The sequence below is a fragment of the Lepidochelys kempii genome, chromosome 5, assembly GCF_965140265.1.
Source record: "Lepidochelys kempii isolate rLepKem1 chromosome 5, rLepKem1.hap2, whole genome shotgun sequence".
NCBI lineage: Eukaryota > Metazoa > Chordata > Testudines > Cheloniidae > Lepidochelys > Lepidochelys kempii.
Window position 1 is genome coordinate 72107091 of NC_133260.1, and position 14791 is coordinate 72121881.

General features: G+C 42.5%; 1 protein-coding gene across 7 annotated transcripts in view; it reads left to right on the plus strand.

Annotated features, from left to right (window-relative positions):
* Window positions 1-14791, plus strand: part of APC (APC regulator of WNT signaling pathway) — a 189218-nt gene that overhangs the window by 79429 nt on the left and 94998 nt on the right. For all 7 annotated transcript variants that reach the window (XM_073344697.1, XM_073344696.1, XM_073344701.1 and 4 more), the window contains 2 exons: window positions 458-542; window positions 1063-1264. In XM_073344697.1, coding sequence (XP_073200798.1) covers window positions 458-542; window positions 1063-1264 — 287 coding nt within the window. The remainder of the gene's footprint in view (window positions 1-457; window positions 543-1062; window positions 1265-14791) is intronic.

A 14791-nucleotide genomic window follows, 5' to 3' on the forward strand; every position in this document is an offset into this window, starting at 1 on the left:
ATTGGGAGTTAAAGATGCTCAGTTCCTCTGAAAATTAAGCTACTTTTATTTTGGTGCCTAAATAATAGATTTACAAGACTAATTTTAGGCACACAAGTTTGAAAACGTTGGCCTTCATTTCTGTGCACCTTGATTTCGCCACGTGTAACATAAAGAGAACGCCTAACTCCTTGAAATACTGAGATAAATTGTGCTGTAAAAGGTGATGTGCTATTTTAAGGGAATGAACTCCTGAATGCAGTCGTATTTGAAAGAATGTTGAAATCAAGTCAAATAACATTTTAATGACAGTGGATTACTGTTCAGATGAAATGTTGCAGTGGGCTTGTGCCAATATTGCATTAGTAGTTATAGTGAAATCTGGTATTTGGAGAGGAAGAGATACATTTGTTCTGTGTTTCAATTGTTGTGGTATGGATTTTTTTTTTAGTTGTGCTCCGCTCTTTTTTTTTTACAGGAGGTGCTGAAACAGCTACAGGGAAGCATTGAAGATGAGGCAATGGCTTCTTCTGGACAGATTGATTTGTTGGAGCGACTTAAAGGTAAATTTGGAAAGATTTTTAAATAGGGTTACTTGCTTGCCAATCGTAGTTGCTGAGGTGTAATATTTTCAAGGATCTCAAATCCCCCTGACTTTCAGTGAAACTTAAGACTCCTAAGTGCCTAAGTCACTTTTAAAAATAGAACTAAAGACCCTAAATCACTTAGGTGCTTTTTGAAATGTTTATCCTAAGTCTCCATGCAAAATACTATTGATACACAAGCTACATTTTATTGAACTTTCATAAAACTGCACTTGATTTGTATTGCTCAAATAGGGGTTTATTACCTTTTTGTTTAGATTAATAACATGATCCTCCAACTGTACTATCAAGGTTGGTTGGTTTACACAATATTTTCCTTTGGGATCTGTAGAAAAACCTGTTTGTTTCCACCAACCTGAAGACAAAAAAAAGTTTACATGACACACACAAAATATAAAATTAAGGTGTAAACAATTTTTTAGGTTTGCTGCTATTAAGCTTCTGTTCTATAAAGCTTTGTTCTTTATTTTTCATTCAGAACTGAACTTGGATAGCGGTAACTTTCCTGGAGTGAAGCTAAGGCCAAAGATGTCCTTGCATTCATATGGAAGCAGGGAAGGGTCCGTGTCAAGCCGTTCAGGAGAATGCAGCCCTGTTCCCATGGGATCATTTCCAAGAAGAGGGTTTATGAACGGAAGCAGAGAGAGCACTGGTTATTTAGAAGAACTAGAGAAAGAAAGGTAACTTTTTAATTGGTGTTCATTGTGCATCAACTTCTTTTAATTTTAAAAATATAAACTTGGTGATATCTTTAAAACAAAATGAAAAATATCCCCCCACACTAATATTATTCAGCCATCACTTGTATTTATTTTGGGCAACAGCATACTCTGAATTAGATGAACACTTAAACCTGTTGTAGATTCCAGGTTCCATTAAATACAGAAGAAAGTGCAATTAAAACATGTACTGTTACTTCAAGTGTTTGTCCATGTGTGTTCCACTGTTGCACCCCAAGCCTTGATTTTGGATTCTTTTGGCCAGCAGTGTCTGAGAGTTAGTGTTAGCATGTATTTGATACTTAGTGTTTTCTTTTGATTTAAAAAAAAAAAGGCAGAAAAAAGCTTTTTTCTCTGAAGGACTTCATCTGGTACTGTCCAGCCCTTATGATAGAACAGAGGTTTCCAGGATTTAAGATGTGTCCTCCTTGTGAGGCAGTAATGCCCCTTAATGATGGACATTCAGTGATGGACATCCATAATAATGGATATTATGCCTCAAGCAATTAAGGGCACATTCTAGAGAGATGTGCCATCTGCAAGTTGTTCTCGAACAGAACACAAAAAATGAGAAGTTTACCTGAAGCTGTTTTTAATGAACATGACTATGCACCACTCCTCATCTCCTGGAGTGTCTGGAACTAAAATCCTTGAGCAGACCTCTACAAAAAGTCTTCCATTGTTTCTGAGGGTATCGCTACAAAGCAAAGAAAAACCCATAGCTGGCCTATGCCAGCCAAATTGAGCTCGCGGGGCTCAAACTGTGGCTCCAACTGTGTTTCGTTGCGGTGTAGACTTTTGGGCTTGGGCTGGAACCCAAGCTCTGTGACCCTGCAGAAGCCCGGAAGTCTACATGACAATGAAACAGCTCCACAGCCTGAGCTCCACGAGCCCGAGTTAGTTGACATGGGCCAGCAAAGGTTTTTCTTTGCTGTGTAGACATACCCAGAGGGATCTTCCTAAGTGTCCAGTAAAACATCTGTGGATAGGGGAAGAAAGGATCACTGGTCCTCTAAGGGGTATAGATCTAGGTCCCCCCTCGTCAGGTCCTAGCACTAAACAGCAGGAACCCTTTCATTCTGCTGCTCAGAAGGGTAGTTCAAGGCCCAGGGAGGGTCCCTCTGAAACCCATGGTACGGGGGGGGCGGGGCTGTGTTGATCGCCTGTGATATACAGGAGATCAGACTTAGATGATCTGGTGATCCCTTCTGGTCTTAAACTTTGACTCTGACACTCAGACACTGGCCGCCCTGCCACTGGAGCACAGAGGCGCCTGATACTGATGTCTTTGGTACTGATTACTCTGGTACTGACCATTTCCATTCACATGAGTCTTTATGGCTTTGATAAATCTCAGAGTCTCTGTGGTCTTGGAATCACTGCAATTGTCAGTGGTCAAAATTCCTCTTGTACCATCCACTACTGCCTTTCCAATACCAAGCACACTTATAGTACTAAATAGTCAGTATACTGAGTGATTGCCTAGCACCCCAGCTATAACTGCTTCTGCCCTAGAAAAGGATTATTCTTTCTCCCTCCTCTGGTTCTGCCTGTACCAGGGAGGTGCCACCTTCTCATTCATTAGGGTGTGGGTCCTTTGCTATCTATGTATCAGAAAGGGACTCTAGGGCATACTGCTATTATCCAATGCCCAAAAGTTCTAGGAGAAACACTGCCTCTTGGTACCTGCCTGAATGGGTGCCATATCATTGTCAGTGTCTTGTTCATACTGAGCACAATGGGGACTACAACCTGTCAGAAAGCCTGCTTCTGCCACACAGTCTAGAGCTAGGTCTTCCTCTCTCCTGAGCCATCGGGGGGTATGGGGCTTCAGTTCCACCTACTGCTCAGCAGAAACAAGGCTTTGATAAGGAAGAGTTAGACTAATGACCACGCCATGCCAACTCGTATATCATCATCTCCTAATTAGGCTGTGGTACCTTCAACGTCTAGTGCATAGCCTGATGACTATAAGACCTTTTAGGAGTTACAGCACAGGATCATGGAAGTTATCCAGAAGAAGTCACACAAGCACTTGAACATTTTACACATCTCTGCCGGGATGCCTTACAATGCTTATAAATGAGGGCATTTTGGAGTCAAACAAGCTACATTGACAGATGGCTGCTTTCTTAGTGATGACATCAAAATGGGGACATCACCATTTTCAGGTACTCATGTATATATTGCTCTATATACATTGAGCAATTTTATACCCTCCTGGTACCTGTATCTTTGGTTTTAGCAAAGATCCATGAGAGGACCAACCGTCATGGGTCATTAAAATCAAACCCTGAGATAAGGATCCCAATAAACAAGATCTATTCAGTTGCAAAAATTACTCCTCAGTCAGTTTGCAGTTGAGAATTGCCAATTATCAGACCTTTTTCGTGAAATATGACTATTAAAATTGAGACACTATCTCCAAATTTTCCAACAAGATTCATCATGACATCAAAGAGGTATCAAAGTTCATTATCTTGGAGAGACAGCTGGTTGCATGCAGCTCTCAATGTGTCAGACACAACAGCCAACTCCATGGCCATCTCAGTGACCAGTCCTCTGCTCCAGATGAGGCTAGGTCCAGGGATCTCTGTCAGAAGTGATTAGAGTCCCCTGGACTCCAAATCTAATGTATACATATCCTCTGATTCCACTAATCTCAAGAGTCATCCGGGTACTAAACCAAGATGATCATGCTGGCACCAGCCTGGCCAAGGCAGTTCTGGTTCTCAGAGCTGATGAATCTCTGTTTGTCCTCCAGTCCAATTACCTCTTCAGCCAGACATAATATCAAAAAGGAAGGGGTAGATGGTCCCTTCAGATCATCCATGCACCTCATACCATGAAGCCTGGCAGGGTAACATTGGTAGAGAGAGAAGCTACTGGGTGGAGGTACAGAATATCCTTATCCACAGTAGAAAGGACTTTTCAAAGGTTGGTTTATTCAGTCAATCCCACCAACGTCCGTTATCTCTGAAACTCACATACCTGATATACTGGAATATCTCCTGTCCTTAAGGAATTCAAGACTGTCTGTCTGTAAATTCCCTTAATGTTCACCTAGCAACCATTTCAGCTTGACATGCTCCCATTCAGGGCCATTGAACATTCTCATGTCCCACAGTAGCTAGATTCTTGAAGGGCCTTATGCAGGTGCCTCTCCTTCCATGGGATTGCGACGTAGTGCTGATGGGTCCATCCTTTCAGCCCCATGCTATGTTTCCTCTTCCACTTGTCCATCAAAATAGCCTCTTAGTGGCTATAACATTGGCCAGAAAGGCAGTAGGGTGATGGGACCTCCGTATATGATGCCTCATAGAGACAGGAGGACCTTGTTGCCTTCCCCAAAGTTTTTGCCAAAGCTAGTCTTTGACTTCCATTTCAACCAAATAATATACGTGCCTGTATTTTTCCCAAGCCACATTCCAACAAAGGCAAAAATAAAGTTTACACTTCAGTCAAGGTTCCTTCCCCACTCTGAACTCTAGGGTACAGATGTGGGGATCTGCATGAAAAACCCCCTAAGCTTATTTTTACCAGCTTAGTTTAAAACTTCCCCAAGGTACAAGCTATTTTACCTTTTGCCCTTGGACTTTATTGCTGCCACCACCAAGTGTCTAACAAATATATAACAGGGAAAGAGCCCACTTGGAAACCTCTTTCCCCCCTAGAATCCTCCCAAACTCTACACCCCCTTTCCTGGGGAAGGCTTGAGAAAAATCCCCACAATTTGCATCGATGAACACAGACCCAAACCCTTGGATCTGAAGAACAATGAAAAAGCAATCAGGTTCTTAGAAGAAGAATTTTAATTGAAGAAAAAGTAAAAGAATCACCTATGTAAAATCAGGATGGTAAATACCTTACAGGGTAATCAGATTCAAAACATAGAGAATCCCTCTAGGCAAAACCTTAAGTTACAAAAAGACACAAAAACAGGAATATCCATTCCATTCAGCACAGCTTATTTTATCAGCCATTTAAAGAAATCATAATCTAACTTATATCTAGCTAGATTACTTACTAAGTTCTAAGACTCCATTCCTGTTCTTTACCCGGCAAAAGCATCACACAGACAGAGCCTTTATTTTTTCCTCCCCCCTTCCCGCCCACAGCTTTGAAAGTATCTTGTCTCCTCATTGGTCATTTTGGTCAGGTGCCAGCGAGGTTATCCTAGCTTCTCAACCCTTTACAGGTGAGAGGATTTTTCCTCTGGCCAGGAGGGATTTAAAGGTGTTTACCCTTCCCTTTATATTTATGACACGCCCCCGCCAAATCACAGCTAGGGTGAAATGCTGGCTGGGATTTCTTCCTGGAGCTCTAGGAAAAACAGAGTTAATAAGACACATGCACCTCTAAATATACTACCAAGTACATAAAGACTAACAATATTTTTCACATCTCAAGGACGATTTTAACCAGTTGATTCTGGGAAACTTTCACGGGAGAGTGTGTCAGCCACTTTGTTAGAAGCTCCTGAGATGTGTTGGATGTCGAAATCAAAATCTTGGAGAGCTAAACTCCACCAAATACGTTTTTTGTTATTTCCCGTGGCAGTATGAAGCCACTGTAGCGCAGCATGGTCAGTTTGCAGGTGGAAACGCCGTCCCCAAACATATGGGCGTAGCTTTTCCAGAGCGTAGACAATGGCGTAACAATCTTTTCACTTTTCACTTTTCTTTTCATTGACTGACGAGTTGCTTTCCCTCTCAGACAGTTTTTTGCTGAGAGACACTACAGGGTGGAATTCTTTTTCGGTCCTTCCTGCATTAAAACTGCTCTCACACCATGCTCGGACGCATCTGTGGTTACTAGGAACGGTTTGTCAAAGTCTAGGGCCCTTAGTACAGGGTCAGACATGAGTGTCGCTTTAAGCTGGTTAAAGGCATTCTGACACTCTTAGGTCCACTGAACGGCATTTGGCTGTTTCTTTTTGGTTAGGTCTGTCAGTGGGGCGGCAATTTGGCTGTATTGTGGTACAAATCTCCTGTAATAACCGGCCAAGCCTAAGAAGGATTGAACCTGTTTCTTTGACCTTTGGATAGGCCACTTTTGGATAGCATCCACTTTGGCCTGTAGGGGGTTGATAGTTCCTTGACCCACCTGGTGTCCAAGGTAAGTCACTCTGTTTAGGCCTATTTGACACTTCTTAGCCTTAACAGTTAGTGCTGCCTCCCTAGTGCGCTCAAAGACTTTTTGTAGATGTTCCAGGTGTTCTGCCCAGGAATCCGAAAATATGGCCACGTTGTCAAGGTAGGTGACTGCATATTCTCCTAATCCCGCTAGGAGACCATCTACAAGTCTTTGGAAGGTGGCGGATGCATTTCTTAACCCGAAAGGGAGTACATTAAATTCATACAACCCGACATGTGGTGAAGGCTGATCTTTCCATGGCGGATTCATCTAGCGGTACCTGCCAGTACCCCTTGGTTAAGTCCAAGGTAGAGATGAACTGGGCCCGTCCCAGTTTCTCTAATAGTTCATCTGTGCGTGGCATTGGATAGTGGTCTGGGCGAGTTACAGCATTTAGCTTACGATACGTTTTTGCATGGACTATCTCCCCATCTGGTTTGGGAACTAGAACCACTGGAGATGCCCCTGCACTTCCAGAGGGGTGAATTACACCCAACTGTAACATATCTTGGATCTCCCGTTTTATAGCAGTTTTAGCTTGAGGAGACACCTGGTAAGGTTGGACTTTAATTGGGTGAGCATTACCTGTGTCAATGGAGTGGTATTCCCCTTCAGTCAGTCCTAGGGTGGCTGAGAACGTTGGCGCATAGCTAGTGCACAGATCCTGGATCTGCTGTCGCTGCATACGCCCAAGGGTCATGGAGAGGTTCACCTCTTCCAAGCCACCAGCACTTTTCCCTTCGTAGTAAACACCTTCAGGCCACTCAGCGTCGTCTCCTCCCTGGGCTGTAAACTGACAAACCTTTAACTCTCTGGAATAAAAGGGCTTTAGAGAATTAATATGGTACACTTTAGGCTTTCGGTTGGAGGTGGAGAATGCTATGAGATAATTAACAGGCGCTCCTGGACCGTGAATGGCCCTTCCCATGAGGCTTCCATTTTATGGGCCTGGAGCACCTTTAAGACCATGACCTGGGTCCCCTACTTTGAAGGAACGCTCTCTGGCATGTTTATCATACCAGGCTGTTTGCTCTTTTTGAGCATCCTGTAAGTTTTCTTTAGCAAGGGCTAAAGAGGTTCGGAGGGTGTTTTGTAGGTTGATTACAAAGTCCAGAATGTTAGTTCCTGATGAAGGTGTAAATCCCTCCCATTGCTGCTTCAACTGTAATGGCCCCTTAACCTCGCGGCCATATACACGTTTAAATGGTGAAAACCCTAAACTGGGATGTGATACAGCTCTGTAGGCAAAGAGCAACAGCTGCAACACTAGGTCCCAATCATTGGAGTGCTCATTTACGAATTTACGTATCATGGCCCCCAAAGTTCCATTAAACTTCTCCACCATGCCATTTGTTTGATGGTGGAAAGGAGTGGCAACCAAGTGATTTACCCCATGAGCTTCCCAGAGGTTTTCCATAGTTCCTGCCAGGAAATTAGTCCCTGCATCTGTGAGGATGTCGGAGGGCCAACCTACCCTGATAAAAATGTCTGCTAGTGCCTGGCACACACTTTTAGCCCTGGTGTTGCTTAGAGCTACTGCTTCTGGCCATCGGGTGGCAAAATCCATGAAAGTCAGTATGTACTGCTTTCCTTTGGATGTCTTTTTCAGAAAAGGACCCAGAATATCCACAGCTACTCGCTGAAATGGAACTTCAGTGATGGGGAGTGGCTGGAGAGGGGCTTTGATCTGGTCTTGGGGTTTTCCCACTCTTTGGCATACTTTACAAGACCGGACGTAGGTAGAAACATCCTTTCCCATTCCCTCCCAGTGGAATGACCCCCCCAAACGGTCTTTGGTCCTGTTCACCCCAGCATGGCCACTAGGATGATCGTGGGTTGAGCTCAAGAGCTTGGCCCAGTACTTAGTTGGAACTACCAACTGTCTCTGAGGATGCCAGTCTTCCTGGTGTCCCCCAGAAAGAGTTTCCTTGTATAAAAGTCCTCTTTCTGCAACAAACCTGATCGATTAGAAGAGCTGAGAGGCGGTGGGTTGCTCCATGCCGCTGTCCAAGCTCTCTGGAGGCTTTCATCTGCTTCCTGTTCGGTCTGGAACTGTTCCCTTGATGCTGGAGACATCAGTTCCTCATTGGATTGTGGACCTATGCTTGGTCCCTCTGGAAGCTATGTAGGGGATGGGTCTGTTTCTGTTGACTGTGAACCGCTCTCCGCTGGGGCACTATGTTGGGGTTCAGGCTCTGGCTAAGCCTCTTGTGTAGGGGTATGGGCTGCTGTTGGTTCAGGTTCGGTGGGGCCCTCTGGTGTTGAGGTTGCAAGTACTGGATGCAGTGCTGGCAGTGGGTCTGGTGCTGGTGGTTCCGCCGGTTCTGGTTCTGGGACTGGTTCCGTCTGGGTCTCTGGGACTGGATCCACTACTGCTGTTGCAGACATTGGCCCGGGGTCCGGGTCCATCACCTCTGACCGGGTCCTGGTAGAAGTCTCTGGAACAGCGCTAGGCATGACGGCTGGTTTAGTCTGGCTGCCACCCTCTTGGCTGACTTCACATGATGAGCCAAGTCTTCCCCCAACAGCATGGGGATGGGATAATCATCATAGACTGCAAAAGTCCACGTTCCTGACCAGCCCTGGTACTGGACAGGCAACTTGGCTGTAGGCAAATTGAAAGAGTTGGACTTGAAGGGTTGAATCATCACTTGGATCTCTGGGTTGATTAAATTGGGGTCCACTAAGGAAGCATGGATAGCTGACACTTGTGTTTCGGTGTCCCTCCACGCGGTGACCTTCTTCCCGCCCACACTCAGTTTCCCTCTGCTCCAAGGGTATCTGGGAGGTATCTGGGCCTGAGGACCTCTGGTGTGATTGCAGTGCAATGAATTGTAATCTGTTGGGGTTCTTGGGACAGTTGGCCTTTACATGCCCCGGCTCGTTACATTTAAAACATCGTCCAGCTGACGGGTCACTGGGGCGAGGTGGGTTGCTGGAGAACGGTGTGGTGGGACACGCTTGGGTGTTAGCCCCATTCTGACTCTCGCCTTGGTTTTAAACAGTTCATACTGGTTCATTTGTTCCTTAGGCATTTCAGCCGCCACCTCAGCTACGCATCCACTGAGCTGCGGCCTCAGCTCTACCATGTATTGGTGTGTAGAGATGCTGTACCCAAGGCAGGCCCTTTCAAAGTTTTCTAAGAAGTCCTCGGTATCATCGCCTGCCTTGTAGCTGGGGAACTTTCTGGGATGGGAAGTGGTACCTGGAGAAGGATTGCTAGGATTTGTTGGTATATTTTGCTGAGCCCTTGCCCCTTCTCCATCTCCAGTTCATGCTTCCTCTCTTTTTCCTTCTCTTCCTCCACATGCTTCCTCTTTTTCCTTCTCCTCCAGTTCTTTGGCCCTTGCCTCCAGTTCTTTTTTCCTTTGCCTCCATAGCTCTCCTGTGAGCAGCTTCTAGGGCTTTTTCTGCTTCTTTCACTGCCTCCAGTTTGGCTAACTCCAATTTGTGTAGTGCCTTGGTGTCTGTCATCTTTACCTCTCTGTTTTTAATTAACTTTACACCCGAGGGTTAGAAATAAAACAAACAAAACTTGGCTTGTAAAATTTTGCTGTGCTGTAATAGGATACCTATATTCTCTGATGGTGATTATCAGCCTACAGAAAAATCCAAAAAAATCCAACCCAACAACAATAAAAAAAATTTTTAAAAAAAAAACCAAAAACCCTAACACCTTTGTCTCCAGGCAAGTAGACAGAAAACCCCTCAAGTTACTTTTAGGTTAAAAAAAAAAAAAGAAACTAACTTCAGGTCTGTGAAGACTTGTGAATTTCCCTGCAGGAGGTTAACTACTCTGCCTTTAGGTAGAGAAAACTGCAATTCACAAAAGATAATTCCCTTTTGTCTCTGCTCTGGCCCCAAAGCAAAGCAAAAAAACCTTCCAAATATTTCCAGTTGGAGACCTGCTTTCTAGCAGCCCAAAGGATTTTAAAAATTTCCTTTTAAAATCTGTTTTTCTGGTTCAAAAAATCTCAAATTGATCGCAAAATGATTTCAGGTTAATCCCACCGCTCTGCCACCATGTCAAGGTTCCTTCCTCACTCTGAACTCTAGGGTACAGAAGTGGGTACCTGCATGAAAACCTCCTAAGCTTACTTTTACCAGCTTAGGTTAAAACTTCCCCAAGGTACAAACTATTTTACCCTTTGCTTTTGGACTTCCACTGCCACCACCAAACCTTTATCTGGGTTTATTTATTAGGAAAGCATTGTTTGGAAACGTCTTTGCCCCCCAAATCCTCCCAACCCTTGCACCCCACTTCCTGGGGAAGGTTTGGTAAAAATCCTCACCAATTTGCATCGGTGACCACAGACCCAAACCCTTGGATCTTAAGAACAATGAAAAAGCATTCAGTTTCTGAAAAGAAGGATTTTAATAGAAGCAAACAGTAAAAAGAATCGCTTCTGTAAAATCAGGATGGTAAATACTTTACAGGTAATAAGATGCAAAACATAGAGAATCCCTCTAGGCAAAACCTCAAGTTACAAAAAGACACATAGGAATATCCATTCTATTCAGCACAGCTTAATTTCTCAGCCATTTAAAGAAATCATAATCTAATTTATATCTAGCTAGATTACTTACTAAGTTTTAAGACTCCATTCCTGTTCTTTACCCGGCAAAAGCATCACACAGACAGAGCCTTTATTTTTTCCTCCCCCCTCCCCCCCACAGCTTTTGAAAGTATCTTGTCTCCTCATTGGTCATTTTGGTCAGGTGCCAGCGAGGTTATCCTAGCTTCTCAACCCTTTACAGGTGAGAGGATTTTTCCTCTGGCCAGGAGGGATTTTAAAGGGGTTTATCCTTCCCTTTATATTTATGACAGGCAGCAACTTGGAATTATACGCATATGCTTACACAACATTACTTCATAATAGAAACATCAAGATCCAATGCTCATTTTGGCAGAGCCATCTTACAATCGTTGTTCAAATAGATTCCTAGTGCCTATGTCCTGTGGTCTAGGTTGCTGCTTATGAATGACCAAAAGTGGAATGAATATATATATATAGATAAGCACTCAAAGAAGAAAAAACTTATTCACCTTACAGTAACTGTAGTTCAAGATGTGTCATCCAGATGTGTTCCATACCCCACCCCCCTTCTCTGCTGCTGTGGAGTCTGAGAACACCTAGATTCTGCATTGGTGAAGGGACTGAGGGATGATCGGGTTGCCTTGCCATTACTCCCTTGGGTTAGAGGCACGATGACCCTTAGGGCTTGTTTTCACTACCAGGGTAAATCGACCTAACTTATGCTACTCCAGCAACATGAATAACATAGCTGGAGTCAATGTAGCTTAGGTCGACTTACCGTAGTGTCCTCACTGCGCTACGTCGTTGGGAGACGCTCTCCGATTTACTTTACTCTCCTCAGAGAGCTGGAGTACCTCGGTTGACCAGAGAGCGCTCTGCCTTCAATTTAGCAGGTCTTCACTAGATCTGCTAAATAAGCAGCATCGATCTTCCCGTAGTGAAGACCAGCCCTCAGAGTACAGGTGCAGCCCCCAATGGATGCTGCTGGCCTGAAGAATCCAAACTCAAGTGTCTGGGGTACATGCACAAGAACAGTGTGCTATATAAAGAGAACACATCTTGAAGAACCACAGTTACTGTAATGTAACTAATCTAAAAGTATTTTTAACTTTATTTTCCTATGTTTTGTGTTTTAAATTTGTTTGACATGTTTGCATGCTAACTTTCTATTCTTAAATATAGAAATATCAGATATGTATTTTATTTAATTTTAAAAAACCCAAAGCTTTCTGAAAGTTCAATGAATCTTTGACATACATTAAAAGTTTCAAACAATTTAAACAAGAAAAACAAGTAGAACAGTTTTCTAAAACCAAAAAGAGAAAAAAGTTCCCACACCTATTATAGCCATGAAGTTCATCCCACTATGCCCATCATAACCCTCAACTCCCTGCCAGATTCACACATTTTTACTAAGTAGAAATAAAATGGATGAAAAATCAACTTTCAAGTAAGTTACACTGCTATAGCTGTAAAATGTTTTTTAATGTGTGCTTTCACATGCTTAGAATTCATGTTGTATTACATGTTCTCTGTTTTGTCCAAAGCTCATTTCAGAGTGAAACAGTATCCCTTCAGTGGCACATGTCCAACTGTTAAGTAAGGGTTGAGCCCTGTTTGTTTTTTCTAGTTTAGTGAGTTTAGTACCCTGGCCTTTATCACCCCTGTAACACATCAGCAGAGAACTGGACTGGACAACTTGTCTGGGACTGACGAGATGCTGGTAAATTGTCTAATAATGTATTCTTATTCCTTCTGTTTTGTCTTCCAGTGGGTGTGTGTGTTTTCTGTGACCTTTTCTCACCCTTTTTCTGTGTCTGACCACTACTTGCCTCTTTACTAGGCATTTCTAATGGCTACCAGTAATGCTTGCTTGTCCTAGGGGATTTTAATGCAACTTCAGTTGTTCCAAAGGTACAAAGTTTGTGTTTAGTCTAAGTATTAGCTATGCTACAGTATTTCTGAGGTTAAACAAACTTAATGTCAGTTTTCTTACATACTAGACTGAAACTTTCTGACAGTATTTTCAGTAGAAACTAATAGTATATCCCAGCTTTTGCTAGTTTAAGCATCACTGCCTAATAAATTTAAGTTGCTTTTCCAAGCTACTTTGCTTCAAAGATTTTTCATGTTCATAGATGTTTTATGCATTAGCTACTTAGAAGAGACACATGGTTTGCTTTTGGCATTGAGCAGAAGTTACTGTACTTGGTGAAAAATCAGTCATTTTTATAGGAAATTATTTTTAGGATTTTGGATTTGTTTTAATGTTCATTTTCTCATTTTATGGCCTAAGAATATAACTGAGAATATTTGTTATATGTGCAGTTATATAATATAAACAGTGTAGTTGATGTTTTGTTTCTGTCCTTTCTTTTAACAGAGGGATATTATTGATTCCCAAAAACAAGGCAGTGCCTATCCTCCACACTAGCTCTAGGTGCTGCAAGAAAGAACCCACATGGACATGCCTTGGGAACTGCTAACTTGTCAGAAAAGAAGCTTATGTGGCTATTACCTATGCTATTCCATTGGGGTTAACATATAACGGAATAAATTAGCAACATTTTATATTGAGAAAAATTTATGGATGTAATGGTCCAAGATATGCTTTCATCTGCACTGCTGCAACACCACTGAATTTGCCCACGTGTAACTGAGAACAGAGTATGGCCCAATGTGTTGTGTGTATAGATATGACAAATCTTCAATTACAAAAATGGGATGAACATTTGTGTTTTTGATATTTTTCCTTTGATCTGTAGCAATTCTTCCACCTTAAACTCTCAAGTTAAAAGGAGTTTTGCATCTGGATAGGTGGGTAAAGTGCCCTCCTAAGTGTCTGATACAAATTTCAGTTCATGAATCAGCTAATCAGATGCATCTCTGCATGGAATTGATACCGCACTCTCAATTTCTGACAGACAGGTTGCACATCATACAAACTATAATCATACATGGAACTAATTGACAGTTTCAGCAGACAGTCCTAAGACTGAATAAGCATGGATACTAACTCATTGTTGTATTCTTAGAGGTGGTCCCTCTAAGTGTTGAGGCATGCTATCAGGGTGCTGTGTGGGTTGATGCTGTGCCTGTTCTGTGAATAAGCAGATTCCAGTCTCCAGAGCTGTTTAATCTGGCACTTTTCATGAGCATTACATTATTAATAAAGAAAAGGGAAGAGGTGGAGGCTTGGAAGTGAATTTAACGCACTTCTCAAAATGGCCAGATGAATTATAGATTAACAGATTTGTTTTATCTCTTATCTTTGTACCTCCTATATTTTAAATAGGTATCTGGCACATTTTTTATATTTCATACAACTATTTTGTTCTACTTCCTTTAAGTTAAATCTCCATGTAGTTTTTAAAGTAGTATATTACTACTGCAATATTTTTTTCAGATATACTAGTTCTGTTTTTTTACATTGACATCAATAAAATATTGAAAAGAATTTAATTTCAGAGGCTGGAAGTTTATTTCATGTCAATAGAAGCGTTTCTAGGGATTAATATGTTTTGATGTCCAAAGCCTCACATTTCAAATCATATCATAGAACTGGAAGAAACCTCGAAAGGTTATCTAGTCCAGTCCCCTGCACTCATGGCAGGACTAAGTATTATCTAGACCATTCTTGACAGGTGTTTGTCTAACCTGCTCTTAAAAATCTCCAATGATGGAGACTCCACAACCTCCCTCGGCAATTTATTCCAGTGCTTAACCACCCCCTAACAGTTAGGAAGTTTATCCTAATGTCCAACCTAAACCTCCCTTGCTGCAATTTAAGCCCATTGCTTCTTGTCCTATCCTT